This window comes from Oncorhynchus nerka, linkage group LG23 (genome assembly GCF_034236695.1).
Source record: "Oncorhynchus nerka isolate Pitt River linkage group LG23, Oner_Uvic_2.0, whole genome shotgun sequence".
Classification (NCBI taxonomy): Eukaryota; Metazoa; Chordata; class Actinopteri; order Salmoniformes; family Salmonidae; genus Oncorhynchus; species Oncorhynchus nerka.
This window is the reverse complement of record NC_088418.1, coordinates 12032038-12047923: the sequence shown is the minus strand read 5'-3', so window position 1 is coordinate 12047923 and position 15886 is coordinate 12032038. Positions and strand designations below refer to the sequence as shown.

Genomic DNA, 15886 nt, shown 5'->3' with positions numbered 1-15886 from the left:
GCTTCCGTCTGGTCACTCTACCGTAAAGGCCTGATTGGTAGAGTGCTGCAGAGATGGTTGTCCTTATAGAAGTTTCTCCCATCTCTACAGAGGAACTCTGGAGCTCTGTCAGAGTAACCATCGGGTTCTTGGTCCCCTCCCTGACCAAGGCCCTTCTCCCCTGATTGCTCAGTTTGGCCGGGCGGCCAGCACTAGGAAGAGTCTTGGTGGTTCCAAACTTCTTCCATTTAAGAATGATGGAGGCCACGGTGTTCTTGGGGACCTTCAATGCTACAGAAATGTTTTGGTACCCTTCCCCAGATCTGTGGCTCAACACAATCTTGTCTCGGAGCTCTACGGACAATTCCTTCGACCTCATGGCTTGGTTTTTGCTCTGACATGCATCGTCAGTTGTGTGCCTTTCCAAATCATGTCCAATCAATTGAGTTTACAACAGGTGGACTCCATCCCTGAGATGTTTCTACAACTTGATTGATCAATGGAAACAGGATGCACCTGAGCTCAATTTCGAGTCAAAGCAAAGAGTCTGAATACTTTTATGTAAATAAGGATTTCTAAAAACTTTTTCGCTTCGTCATTATGGGGTTATTGTGTTTAGATTGAGGAGGGAAAAAAATAACATAACCAAAATGTGAAAAAGGGAAGGGTTCTGAATACTTTCCAAATGAACTGTACATGAGAATACAGAAATGCATCTAGAGGTGGTTTATATTCAATCTTTATTAAGTGTAATAAAACAGTAAGAAACTGATGAATAGATATGATAAAAAAGCTGTGCCTTATACATTTTTGTTGGTATATTTCTGAAATGTTAATGACTTTCACAGCAAACTAATCTTGCCATGTCTTACTAAGTGTAAGGACCCTTTACAATGGACAGCATTTTGAATTTAACTAAAGCACATAGGTTTGAAAATACATTATAAAGACAACACTATGTTTTTGTCTCAAAACAAATACCTCAGAAATATCCGGACTAAGTCGTTGAAGTTATGCTAGAATATATTAGTTAGACACAAAAGGTTTTAGACCATAGCACTCAGACACAGTAACGAGACACACTAACTAGGAATACCTTAGAGGTTATATCTAAATTAGAACTAATGTATGCAAATTAGCTAAAGCTTTTGTCCAAAGTGACAGAGTCACGGATGTATATATCATTTTTTACAGGTGGCATGGGTGGTCCCGGGAATCAAACCCACTATCCTGGAGTTGCAAGTGCTATGCTCTACCTACAGAGGACCACTATGAATGTAATAAATTTGTTCACATACGCATGGGAAAAAATTAAGGAAATGAAATATGCAAAACCATAGGAAACATATTTTTACACAAACAATACATTGCAATACAGTATTTGGCATCAACATTTTAATTCCATTTCTTCTGACATACAGAAAACACATCAGTCTAATATATTTGTAATGGCTGTGAGAGTTACCAACAATCTAATAATACAATGAACCCCTACAAAAAAAACTATTTAAGGTACTGGCAGGCATGTCATCAATTTAACAAACTGCAGCCATGTTGCAGACACCTAGTCGCCAAAGTAGCCAACCAGTACAAAACATCTAACCTGCTCTCCCTCTCTTTATCTCTGTCAAAATATATATTAGCAGGAGCTACTTTTAACTATTGAGAACCGACCTCAGATAAGTGTAATGGCCTTATCTAAAGCCTCTGGGTGTGGTATCAGGTATAGAAGCAATAGAGAATTACAACAAGACATCTTTGTGGGGGTGGTAGAGTTCTTTGAATGTCAAATGTTTGCGACAACATAGAAACAAACGACAAAACTAAATAATGAAGAATGAAAATTAATCCCGTGTCCGATGGAGGACAGGAGCCATTGTTTTGTAACAGACAGAGAGGAGGACATGTTGGGTACCGTGGACGCCGCCATCTTGTTGTTGACCTTTGACTTCAGGTCTCGTAGAATGACCTCTCGACCTTCTTGGTGACGCTGCTGGTGCCCGCCACTTGCATGCTCCTCTGCACCACCTCCTTCGTCACATGACGTGTCACCATGCCGCTGGTCTCTGTGTGCTGGGTCGTCTTCCCCACCACCATCATACCATCTCCTAGGGGGAGAAGAGGGGGTTAGAGAGATGCTGTGAGTGTGAGTGAGAGAAATGAGTGAGTGAGTGAGTGAGTGAGAGAGTGCGAACGAGAGAGAGAAATGCTGTGGGAGTGAGAGATTAAATTGATACACTACCTGAGTAGTATGGGTCGTTGATCATGGTGTGTGTGACGTTGGTGCGTGTGCTGCCCTCTGTAGGAAGTTGGTACACATCTCTCTTGGTCAAGGACTGACTGCTGTACTGAGATGTACCACCTAGGCCTCCTAGTTGAGACATACTGCCTAGGCCTCCTAGTTGAGATGTACCACCTAGGCCTCCTAGTTGAGACATGCTACCTACAGAGAGAGGAGAAAGAGAATCCTACATTAGTATACAATACAATTCCAAATATACAAACGCATAGAACACTGGCTTCTAAATATGAAACCGAGTACCGAAACCTTATTCATTTCAATTTAAGCACTAGATAAAACCTTAGATAAAAGAGACTCTTGTAGGACTCTGTCCTCTTACCATCATCCTGAGACTCGATGGTGATAATGCCCTCCCTCTCGGGGCCGAAGCCCTGGGTCGTCCTGGCCTGAACTTTGAACTTGTACGGCATGTTCTCACTCAGGTCCGGAACTGTCAGACTGGTCTCAGCGCTGTCACCGCTCACCTGGAAGGAACGCATGTCACCTGGGGGGGAGGGGGGATGGAGATGACGGGGGTCAGACTAGGAAATTAAAGTGGATATAAATATGAAAGTTAAAGGTCATTTGATTTCAACTGTTCTGCCTTATTATTATTATTCGACCATGCTGGTCATTTATGAACATTTGAACATCTTGGCCATGTTCTGTTATAATCTCCACCCGGCACAGCCAGAAGAAGACTGGCCACCCCACATAGCCTGGTTTCTTCCTAGGTTTTGGCCTTTCTAGGGCGTTTTTCCTAGCCACCGTGCTTCTACACCTGCATTGCTTGCTGTTTGGGGTTTTAGGCTGGGTTTCTATACAGCACTTTGAGATATCAGCTGATGTACGAAGGGCTATTTAAATACATTTGATTTGATTTGATTAGCATTGTCCAATAACAAGTCAAGAAGACCTAGAGATTAACAAAATAGAAGAGTCTGATTGTGTCTCTCTCGATCACGTCAATCTATAAATCCTAGCAAATGACTGTCGACAAAAAATCTCTACAATCCCCGAAAACTGATCTGGAGTCAGTGTTCACTCTCACCTCCTCCGTGCAGATGTTCACAGGTGACCACGTAGCCCAGGATGTCTCCGTTGGGTTTGCGGGGTTTCTCCCAGCTCAGCTGCAGTGCCTCGGGGGACAGAGCTGTGAACACCAGGGGGCCTGGAGCACTGGGGGTACTGAGTGTGAAGGAAGAACCTGGGGGAGAAGGGGAGTTAGAGAGGAGAGAGTTAAGGGACAGAGCTGTTAATATCAGGGGGCCTGGGGCTGAGAGAGTGAAGGAAGAACCTGGGGGTAGTGTGAAGGAAGAACCTGAGAGTGAAGGAAGAACCTGGGGAGAAGGGGATTTAGAGAGGAGAGGTGGAGAGAGTTAAGGGACAGAGCTGTGAATATCAGGGGGCCTGGGGCACTGAGTGTGAAGGAAGAACCTGGGGGAGAAGGGGAGTTAGAGAGGAGAGAGTTAAGGGACAGAGCTGTGAATATCAGGGGGCCTGGAGGTACTGAGTGTGAAGGAAGAACCTGGGGGAGAAGGGGAGTTGAGGGGAGGGACAAGCTGGAATATCAGAGTTAGGAAGAACCTGGGGGAGAAGGTGGAGAGAGTTAAGGGACAGAGCTGTGAATATCAGGGGGCCTGGGGCACTGAGAGTGATGGAAGAACCTGGGGGAGAAGGGGAGTTAGAGAGTTAAGGGACAGAGCTGTGAATATCAGGGGGCCTGGGGCACTGGAAGAGAGTGATGGAAGAACCTGGGGGAGAAGGGGAGTTAGAGAGTAGGGACAGAGCTGTGAATATCAGTGGGGCCTGGGGCACTGAGAGTGGGGCAAGAGGATGGAAAACTGGGGGAGAAGGGGAGTTAGGGAAGACAGAGCTGTGAATATCAGGGGCCTGGGGCACTGAGGAAGAGAATACATGGAGGGAGTGAAGGAGAGACCAAGGAACAAGGGATTGAAAGATAGAGGTAATTGGAGAGAGAGAAAGTAAATGTAGATTAAACCGGAAACAGACAGCTAGAGGTCAGAGATTAATCAGCTAACCAAAGGAGGAGGATAAGAGGGATCCACAATGGGGGGAAACGATGTATAGCTGATTACCTGGCATTGGGCTGAGTGGTCTGTATAGCTGATTACCTGGCATTGGGCTGAGTGGTCTGTATAGCTGATTACCTGGTATTGGGCTGAGTGGTCTGTATAGCTGATTACCTGGCATTGAGCTGAGTGGTCTGTATAGCTGATTACCTGGCATTGAGCTGAGTGGTCTGTATAGCTGATTACCTGGCATTGGGCTGAGTGGGCTGTTTGGGTCGACAGCTGACTCTATGGTGATGACTCCCTCCCTCTCCGGTCCCCAGCCTTCCTGACTCTGAGCCTTCACCTTGAACAGGTAGGAGTGGTTAGGCAGCAGGTCCTGCACCACCACGGAGTTGTCTGCAGGGCTGGACATGTTTATACGCTTCACATCACCTGGACAGAGAGACAAAAGGGGGTTAGATTACTGTAAAGGGATGCTGGGACAAGGCCATGAGATCTATAACAGTTGATTGGGCTTTCTTCAAATCCTATCAGAAGTCTTAACGGATTTACGTATTGTAGTTGACCCTCAGATCACGCTCGGCGGCCTCGGATCGGTTTGGTAATATGGAAAACACTGGCCAGATCCCAAATGATATGTGAAGAGGAAAATATCCCGATGACATGAAATATCCTAGGATTTACATTTCCCACGCATGGCAGTTAATGCAGTCAATAGCATTAATGTCTCCCCTCCACCTGTCTTCCTCTGTCTGGCTTGTGTTCTCTCTATAGCGAACTTGCATCATTGTTCCCACTGGAGATATGGGATCAGCAATAAGTCGTGGTTACTTAGGAACTTTTGTCATTCGCAATGGATGTAAAACACTCTGACCTTCTGTGAGGTGATGGAAAAACTACTTTGAGAAGCTCCACAGCTCATAAGTGGTGGAGAGTTAAGACGATCAGAAATATATATATATATTTTTAAATGTAACCTATATTTAACTAGGCAAGTCGGTTTAAGAACGAATTCTTATTTACAATTGACGGCCTACCCCAGCCGACGCGGGGCCACCCTTGTGCGCCGCCCTATGGGACTCCAAATCAAGGCCCGGATGTGATTCAGCCTGGACATCAGACATCCCCAAATGGGAACGTTTATAGGTCAACATTTGCACACAAAATAAACAGTAACAAACTAAGGGAAAACAATTCACACAATTAAACAATGAATGCACATGAATTAGTGGGAGACAGAGAGCATTCTTGGGGCGGCAGGGTAGCCTAGTGGTTAGAGACTTGGACTAGCAACCGGAAGGTTGTAAGTTCAAACCCCCGAGCTGACAAGGTACAAATCTGTCGTTCTGCCCCTGAACAGGCAGTTAACCCACTGTTCCTAGGCCGTCATTGAAAATAAGAATTTGTTCTTAACTGACTTGCCTAGTTAAATAAAGGTAAAAAATAAATTCTGCAGAGACAAAACTAGTAGTCTCTTCACCACACATCATTGTGTCCATATTTTAAATTAGGGCCATTTATGAAAATACTAAGCTGTGGTGTAGCCCACAACTCATTTATTTTAGATAGGCCTACAACAGAAACAACTCATTTATTTTAGATAGGCCTACAACAGAAACAACTCATTTATTTTAGATAGGCCTACAACAGAAAATGCATGGGAAACGGTTCACTGCCTACCACACAAGCCAAAACAATTCCGCAGGCACCAATAAAGCTGCATTTTGTATGATTTGGGTACGATACAGATCCGACCCAATTTGAATCTGATTCTACCTCATCTCTGACATATTTTGGGTCAGTTCTGGTCCACATCGGATCGGGTAATGATTTTCAAATAAATGACTGTCCTGTCGATGTCTGATTGGAATTTCACAGATCCAATTCCGTTCGGATCTCAATTTGTGGATCCTATTCAACCGAACCCGACAACTGTGTTCACAGGTTCAAAAAGGAAAAACAATACAAAACAACAATTTCTTCTGCACATAACAAAACACAATGTGTTTAGAATGGGACACAAATGTCCATGGGTCCATACCTCCATTCAGCAGCTGGTAGAGAACACAGTACCCTAAAACATCCCTGTCACAGTGGGGCTCCTGCCAGCTGATCTTCAGGGCAGTGGGGCCCAGAGCAGAGAACACCAGCCTGGTGGGGGTGTCAGGGACCCCAGGGACCAAACGAGCGTCTGGGGGGGGGGGGGGAATAGGTCAATGAGGGGGAGAGAAAGAGATGGGTTTCGGGAAGGAGGGTGGTTAAGGAGTTAAGTGGAGTCAAAATCACAGGGGTTACATAAACTATTACAAGATGAGATGTGATTAACGAGAGGTGAGTGAGCGTTGATGCAGAGAGAGAGCGAGAAAGAGAACTTTCCCTATCAAAGAAAACATACATCACAGCAAAAAACTGCTTCAGCAACACAAAGCCTTCCCGTCTCACCAGCGATGGGCATGGTAAGCCCTGCCACGAGGCCAAAGTGTATCTTTAGGCTCTGCTATTGTCCCAGTAGTGTAAGAGAGGACAGCTGAGTGTGCTGCAGACAGACAGACTCACCCTGGATCACCCTGTCCAGGTTCAGTAGTGCATCGTTGACATCCTCAGACTGGGTCCTGGCCCGGAAGGCCTGAGACATACCGTAGTCGTACTGACTCTGTGTCTGAGTGGGACTGAAGCCATACGTACCTGAGAATGCACGGAGCAAGCAAAAATGGAGCAGGGAGGAGGAGGACAGGAAAGGTAGTGAAAGAGAAGGAACAAAGGGAGGAAAAGGAAGGAGGACAGTGAAAGAGGCGAGGGAGGAGAGGATTGAAGTATGGAGAACAACAGGAGAAGAGAGCGACAGTCAGCATAGCGCCTGCATAGCTCTGTGCAGCCACCAACCCCAGTAATCGATAACAGATATCCAAGCCAGCCGCTTCATGCACCTCATCAGTAAGCCTGCTGTAGATTATCTGTATATCTGACATTTATAGCCATGATTGATACAGACAAACAGATGAGCTTCTTTCAGGTTTTAACAGTAGAGGTCAGAAAGATCTGAAAACTGTGATGGCATTTTCCTTAGCAAAGACCTCCTTGTCAAAGACCTCCTTGTCAAAGACCTCATCTAAATTGGCTCGTTGTAGCCTCATGCCTGTGACCTGTGTCAGTGTGAACTGTATTTGATCGGCTCTTTTACACTCAGAGCTGAACATATGCTTTCAAATATGCTTAAAAAAATATGCTTCAAATGAATCTAATCTTACTTTGGCCATCTGTGTATCCAGACAATCCACTGGACAGGTCTCCTATGATGATGGAATCTCGGATGTTGTCGTCATACTCATAGTAACCTCTGTTCTCTGATCGCTTCCTCATGACAACATTCTCAGTGCGCGTCCCTCCCCCAATCACCTGAGTGCGGGAGAGAGAGTTTCCTCCTGTAGGAGAGGAGGAGACCAGTGATGACGACTACCAAATACATAGATACTGAACAATAGAATTCTAGCAAACAGTACATTCTGAGTGCAAGGTCGGCAACCTTCTGGTGTCAACACGTTTCCCATTTAAACTCTAAATCTCCAAGTTCACTGAACTCTGTTCTGGTGAAGACAAGCCAGCTGGAATTACTTGCCATTGTCATATCATTGTAAGTCAACAGAAAGATTCAAAAGCTGACACATTCTGCATCCATCCGTACCTTGTCCAGAGAGGTATGTTGTGGTGGACTCCATGGACATGGACCCCCCGGCCCCCCCTCGGTGGCTGGAGCTGAGGGTGGACATGGGAGACACCTGGCTGTAGCTGGATGAAGACATGTTGGTACTGCGCGACATGGAATTATTTCCCCCGGGGAAGAGGAAGTTCTGTTCCAACCTGCCGTTAATTGGTTCTGAAAGACAAAGATGAGGAGACCCAGAAGAGAAGAGGAAGAACATCAAGAACATTCTGGAACCCAACATAACCCAAACCAAACATTCTGGAACCCAAATCAAACATTCTGGAACCAAAATTCAAACATTCCCAAACCAAACATTCTGGAAGCCAACATAACCCAAACCAAACGTTCTGGAACCCAACATAACCCAAATCAAACATTCTGGAAGCCAACATAACCCAAATCAAACGTTCTGGAAGCCAACATAACCCAAACCAAACATTCTGGAAGCCAACATAACCCAAACCAAACATTCTGGAAGCCAACATAACCCAAACCAAACATTCTGGAAGCCAACATAACCCAAACCAAACGTTCTGGAACCCAACATAACCCAAACCAAACATTCTGGAAGCCAACATAACCCAAATCAAACGTTCTGGAAGCCAACATAACCCAAACCAAACATTCTGGAACCCAACATAACCCAAACCAAACATTCTGGAAGCCAACATAACCCAAACCAAACATTCTGGAAGCCAACATAACCCAAACCAAACATTCTGGAACCCAAACTAAACCTTCTGGAAGCCAACATAACCCAAACCAAACCTTCTGGAAGCCAACATAACTCAAACCAAACATTCTTAAACCCAACATAACCCAAACCAAACATTCTTAAACCCAACATAAACCAAACCAAACATTCTTAAACCCAACATAACCCAAACCAAACCTTCTGGAAGCCAACATAACTCAAACCAAACCTTCTGGAAGCCAACATAACTCAAACCAAACATTCTTAAACCCAACATAACCCAAACCAAACATTCTTAAACCCAACATAACCCAAACCAAACATTCTTAAAGCCAACATAACCCAAACCAAACATTCTGGAAGCCAACATAACTCAAACCAAACATTCTGGAAGCCAACATAACCCAAACCAAACCTTCTGGAAGCCAACATAACCCAAACCAAACATTCTTAAACCCAACATAACTCAAACCAAATATTCTTAAACCCAACATAACCCAAACCAAACAATCTTAAACCCAACATAACCCAAACCAAACATTCTTAAACCCAACATAACCCAAACCAAACATTCTGGAACCCAACATAACTCAAACCAAACATTCTGGAACCCAACATAACTCAAACCAAACATTCTGGAACCCAACATAACTCAAACCAAACATTCTGGAACCCAACATAACCCAAACCAAACATTCTGGAACCCAACATAACTCAAACCAAACATTCTGGAACCCAACATAACTCAAACCAAACATTCTGGAACCCAACATAACCCAAACCAAACATTCTGGAACCCAACATAACTCAAACCAAACATTCTGGAACCCAACATAACTCAAACCAAACATTCTGGAAACAAAATAATTGATTTAAGTATATGTTAATAGCGGCAAATCACAACAAACTGCAAGAGAAACACCCACCTTAGACTGCACACAGGGACATACATACATTTGGTATCACCACTTCCACAGCCATGAGAAGCCTTTATACATCACCAGGTCACCCCATACAAAACAGGATTAGACGTCCATCCATGTCTGAAGACTTCAGGAGATGACGTGAAAACCGACCACTAGGGGCAACAGTGAGCGCTGTTACCTTCAAGTAGGTTTGGGTTTTGCTAGGCCTTGTGGACGGGGATGGTGGATGGGCATATGCATCAAAAGGTGTAAAAGGTAGCATGTTTTAAATGCAGCAATAGGAAGTTGTTTTGGAGATTTGTTTTGTTATAAGCCTATCCCATACCTTAACCATTCGGAGTTAATGCCTAACCTTAGGATTTTGAAGTTAATGCCTAACCTTAGGATTTTGAAGTTAATGCCTAAACTTACCCTTAAACACTTTGTCATTTGGAACAACTTCGAAATTTGACATTGGAGAAACATGGATGAACGTGTAATTCTGACGTGAGACTGTGAGAGCTTGTTGCATATACACACAAGCCCTACAACCTGCCTCCTTCCCAGAGCATCTCTCCACATAGAGAAACATGGATGAACGTGTAATTCTGACGTGAGACTGTGAGAGCTTGTTGCATATACAAGCCCTACAACCTGCCTCCTTCCCAGAGCATCTCTCCACATAGAGAAACATGGATGAACGTGTAATTCTGACGTGAGACTGTGAGAGCTTGTTGCATATACAAGCCCTACAACCTGCCTCCTTCCCAGAGCATCTCTCCACATAGAGAAACATGGATGAACGTGTAATTCTGACGTGAGACTGTGAGAGCTTGTTGCATATACAAGCCCTACAACCTGCCTCCTTCCCAGAGCATCTCTCCACATAGAGGTGTAAAGAGTGCAGACAGGAGAGACAGACAGGAAAATCCTGTCATGACCATCAACTGGCGGTGGGGCAGTTGATGCCTGGAAATGAAGACCCTTTTGGTGGGAGGGTTGAGATGCAACAGGGGAAGAGGCCAAACCAGAACCAGGGGTAGGGGTAGATTGGAGGACGGAAACATGATGTTGATTAGAGATCTGAAGACTTTGTGCAGACGAGAGGTGGTGGCATAGGGGGCACTGCAGCTGCATTGGGAGATTTGTGCCCGGCGTACACAGTAGCTGGCATGCCATCTCTGTATCTGTCTGTCTGTCTATCCAGGGCGGTCTTCACCTTGATGGGGTATCTGTGTTCGGCTGGGTCGGGGGGTCTCGTCGCTGCTGGTCTCTGTGTCTGTGCTGAGGTGGTAGGGGATCACATCCACATGCCTTTTCCAGGACACCGAACGCAGGTCCAGCTTGGAACCCACCAACTTGATAAAGCCTTGTTATGGAGAGGAGAGGCAGGCGGAGGGGGGGGGGGTATTGATGGTTGGCATGGCAGTTTGTTTTTGTGAAGCGAGGTGATTAGAAGGAGTTGAGAGAGGAGGAAAAGGAGGAGGCTGGATGTTTGTAGATTCTACTACAGAGCAATAATAGGAGAGGTCTGACTGGCAAGATGAAGCCTTGAAGAAGAAAATTAAGACTGGCATGATACAATCCAAAGCCATGAAGAAGAAAATGAAGACTGGTATGAAGACTGGCATGATAAAACCCAAAGCCACAAATAAGAAAATGAAGACTGGTATGAAGACTGGCATGATAAAACCCAAAGCCACAAATAAGAAAATGAAGAAGAAGACTGGCATGATAAAACCAAAGTTGAAAATGGATCTGATGAAGACTGGAGATGATAAAATAAAGTCAGTTTGTTAAAAGAAAATGAAGAAGAGACACCAGTTGTGGATCTGATGGTCTTGTGAGATGTAAAATAAAGTCAGTTTGTTAAAAGATACTTCCAGAGAGAGGGGGAGAGAGAGAGGGGGAGAGAGAGAGAGAGAGAGGGGGAGAGAGAGAGAATGGGGGGGAGAGAGAGAGAGAGAGGGGGGAAGAGAGAGAGAGAGAGAGAGAGAATGGGGGAAGAGAGAGAGAGAGAGAGAGGGGGAAGAGAGAGAGAGAGAGAGGGGGAGAGAGAGAGAGAGAGAGGGGAGAAGGAAATAAATATAGAGAAAGAATGAATGAAAACGGAGACAGAAAGTGATAAAGAGAGCGAGAACGATGGAGGAAACCCTCCTATCTGTCAGCCTCAACCGTGACACATGAAACCTTTTTTACGATTCTCTTTCTGCTTCAGTGAGCAGATGACTGGACTACAGAAGATGGATAGACATGTCTCTTTCAGATCAAAACAGTGAGCTTCATCCCCATTAGCTGTTACTTAGCAACAACTATTCTTCCTGGGGTCCACTCAAAACACAATACAACTCCCAGGACACAACTGAAGCTAGACGGCAAAGAGATGTCAGGAAAGGTGACGTAGTCTGCGGGTACCCACCTTCGTCTGAGACGCTGGGTCTCTTGGAGTCTGTTGGCGATCTCATGACCTCACTGCTGTACATCAGGTAGCCGTCGTACTCATCCCCCGCCTCCGCGTCCACTATAGGGATGTCTGGGATGATAGGGACTATAGGGAGGGGAGGAAGAGCGATGGATTAACGCCTCGATCACACCGACAGCATCATTGAGTTTTGGTACACCAGAAGTACATTGATTTCCAATGGAACGCTGCGTTTGCTGTTCAGAATTGCGTTGCAGTGCGTTCTGTGTGGTGATATACGTTTGATTTATCCAACGTATGAGTCAAACTGTATTCGTAGACGGCTTGACAGAAACGGTAGCAGAAGGTAAGTGTTGAACTTCTGTTGCACACACATCCAGATGATGCTGTGTACGAATCTGTCGGTGTGAACGAAGCGTAAGACAAGCTTCTCTTGAAACATTAGCTTTCTGGTTTGCTAGACACAAATGTTGCAGCAGGTAACAATCAAGATCATACTGGATCATACTAGATCATACTGGATGCTTTCCAGACGGAACATCCTTTCTGCTCTTATTTACTCACTGGACATGGGTCTGGTGGGCTGGGAGGCCAGGTTGATGGTCGCTTCTTTGAAAGGACCCCAACCCACGCTGTTCTTAGCCCGGACCTGATAGCAGTAAGTCTGGGCCGACTGCAGGTTCTCAATCAGCAACATCCTCTTCTTAGGGTTGTCTATCTTCACCTTCTTAGCTGCACCCATCGGCTCTACAAAGTGAAGAGAGAGGGAGTGGAGAACGTGTTAAAGATCGGACACACCAACAGCATTTCCCGGCCTGAGAGTACTTAGTATCTCTAAACAGAGTGCCAACAGAGAGCAAACCAATTTGACATTAGAATAGCATGAAAATGTTGTCAGTCAGACTAAACACAGTGAGCCGAACGATCAGCAGACAAGCGGCAGATCAACAGTCAGTGTGGTGTGTGTCATCCTTTAGAATGTCTTGGAAGCACAGACGTCACTCCGAGAAATTATGAGATCCTTCTGATTTGATAGGTCACTCACTCGTGTCGTCATTGATGGGCGTGTAGAGAACCTCGTAGGCGGTGATGACACCATTGGTCTCGGCAGGCTCCGCCCAGCTGACCTGAGTGACAGTTGGACTGATGACGTTAAACGCCAGACGACCAGGCTCACTGGGGACTGGAGGAGAGGGGAGGAAAGAAAGTAGACAGGAAGTTAATCACAAGGTACGAAGGAAGAAAACTACCTACACAATGTTTGAGCTTACATGCTGTGTCAGACCCAACAAACATTCAACTGAGAAACAAAAACGGTCCACAATCCTAGAATTGTAGTGTTTCAAAGAAAATATATGCAGTCCATCTTCGACAGGAACAGGATGTGACCTCACTCACCATCCTCCAGGGTCTTACAGGGCACCATGTCGCTGTAGTTTCCGTCTCCCAGGGCGTTGTAGCCACACACCTTCGTCTCGTAGTCACAATAGGGGTACAGGTTGGCCAGGTCAGCATGGTTTGTCTTTACATTCATCGCAGGGGGCGTCAGCCTCAGGATCCCCATAGATCCAATACTTCACCTGGTGACCAGGGAGAATGAACCATCAGAAAGGGGCGTCAGCCTCAGGATCCCCATAGATCCAATACTTCACCTGGTGACCAGGGAGAATGAACCATCCTAAAGGGACCACATCTAAAGGGACTATATCTACTCCGGATATATTTTGTACGCTTTATTTTCAAAGTAATATTTAAAGCAGCAGTTCAAAGTTGAGTGAAAGCGAAGGAAAATAATCTCCCATTTTCCACCAGTAAAAGTTGCCAGGTGTGTAAACTATTGAGTTCCTCTGTTGATGGCGGATGCTCCTTACAGATTAAAGGGTTTAAGTCAAGGTAAGTCCTGTACAGTGGAGCTATGGGAGGACGGGCTCATTGTAATGGCTGGAACAGAATGAATGGAACTGTATCAAACACATCAAATATACATAAATCACGTTAGACTCCGTTCCATTTATTCCATTCCAGACATTACAATGAGCCCGTTCTCCTATAGCTCCTCCCAACAGCCTGTATGACAGTTCCTCTCAGTACCTTATAGTTCAGAGGGTGGAATCCTGAGGGGGTTCCTTACCTTGTAGTCCAGGGGGTTGGATCCTGAGGGGGGTTCCTTACCTTGTAGTCCAGGGGTTGGATCCTGAGGGAGGTTCCTTACCTTGTAGTCCAGGGGTTGGATCCTGAGGGGTTCCTTACCTTGTAGTCCAGGGGTTGGATCCTGAGGGGGTTCTTTACCTTGTAGTCCAGGGGTTGGATCCTGAGGGGGTTCCTTACCTTGTAGTCCAGGGGTTGGATCCTGAGGGGGTTCCTTACCTTGTAGTCCAGGGGTTGGATCCTGAAGGGGGTTCCTTACCTTGTAGCCCAGGGATTTTCCTAAGGGGTCCCAGTTAAGGCGGATGCTCCGGGGGCCGGTGGCTTTGGCCTTCACGTTGGTGGGAGAGTTGAGACGACCACCAGGAGACGTGGCTGTCTGGTTGATGAAGCCCGCACTCTTCTCCATCTGGGCATTTTCTGGAAGTCCTGAGGGGATGAGAGGAGGGGAGGGAGGGGGAGAGGGGGAGAAGGGAATAGAGAGGGGAGGAGTGGGGGAGAGGATGGGGGAAGAGAGAGAGAGGGAGACAGAGGGAGGGAGGGTGGGTGGGAGGGAAGGGGGTGGGGGTGTCAAAAAGGTTTGGACAACTTATTTTAGTGATGCACACTTCTTGCATCAGGTTCCTTACAGATACCCAATACTGTGTGTGTGTGTGTGTGTGTGTGTTTCAGTATCTGCTTCTCTGTGTAATACCTCCATCAGTAATAGTGACCATCGTTGTCTTCCTCTCTCCGACCACAGCTTTCGTACTGGGGTCAAACAGTTCCAGTTGGAAGGACTCTGGTTTCACCGGGCCAGGGTGAGAGCGTGGATCGATCACGATGTTCTTCTCGGTTTCCCCGGGACCAAACTTTAGGGGGCCGGACAGCTCGAAGCGTTTGGCGTTGCGGGTCCTCCAGTGGACGGTGGCGGGCCCTTCCTTATTGCGGGTGCGGACCACGGGGACAGAGTAGGTTGGGTCGGCAGTGGAGAAGTTCTGGGTGCTCTTCATGAACATCACCACACTGGGCTCTGAGGGAAGCAAGGGGTGAGGAAGTTTGGTACGGCCATGTTAGAGAGGAGGCTTTCCAACCACACATTAGCCAAGCTCTCAAAACCCATGGTAACAATGTCTGGGACATGTTGTGCAATTGTGTCCTGATGGAACATAAACATTGCTACATTAAAACTCTGGGATAATCTAAACAGTATAGTTTATGTTTTAATGTTATGTGATACACCCTGGACCCTGTCCTCTCACCTGGTTGGTCAGTGATGGTGACAGTAGTATATAACCTCTCACCTGGTAGGTCAGTGATAGTGACAGTAGTATATAACCTCTCACCTGGTTGGTCAGTGATGGTGACAGTAGTATATAACCTCTCACCTGGTTGGTCAGTGATGGTGACAGTAGTATATAACCTCTCACCTGGTTGGTCAGTGATGGTGTCAGTAGTATATAACCTCTCACCTGGTTTGTCAGTGATGGTGACGGTGGTTCTGGGGTAGCGTCCCAACTTTGCACCCTGTCTTGGGTTACTGAGGTCCATGACAAATTGTTTGACCTGTGTGTCCTTCAGCAGACCGTCTCCCTCTCCCATCTCCAACAAACGAACAGGGACAGTCTGCTGGGTCTCCCCTGGCCCGTAGGACAATTCCCCATCCACTGTCACATAGTCCTGGTGAGAGACGGAAGAGTAGTTATGAGAATGGAAAAAGATAGTAGCTTAGACGAATGAAG

The 15886-nt window shown here is 46.1% G+C and overlaps 1 protein-coding gene across 1 annotated transcript in view; it reads right to left on the bottom strand.

Moving 5' to 3' along the window:
• Positions 1-702: 702 nt before the first annotated feature.
• LOC115107168 (integrin beta-4-like) overlaps positions 703-15886 on the bottom strand; it is a 54435-nt gene continuing 39251 nt past the window's right edge. The window contains 17 exon segments of the mRNA XM_065007861.1: positions 703-2087; positions 2222-2422; positions 2601-2765; positions 3312-3467; positions 4540-4728; positions 6338-6487; positions 6853-6981; positions 7545-7718; positions 7979-8170; positions 12018-12146; positions 12585-12767; positions 13066-13203; positions 13419-13560; positions 13562-13600; positions 14428-14594; positions 14860-15177; positions 15617-15824. Coding sequence (XP_064863933.1) covers positions 1930-2087; positions 2222-2422; positions 2601-2765; positions 3312-3467; positions 4540-4728; positions 6338-6487; positions 6853-6981; positions 7545-7718; positions 7979-8170; positions 12018-12146; positions 12585-12767; positions 13066-13203; positions 13419-13560; positions 13562-13600; positions 14428-14594; positions 14860-15177; positions 15617-15824 — 2838 coding nt within the window. The 3' untranslated portion in view covers positions 703-1929.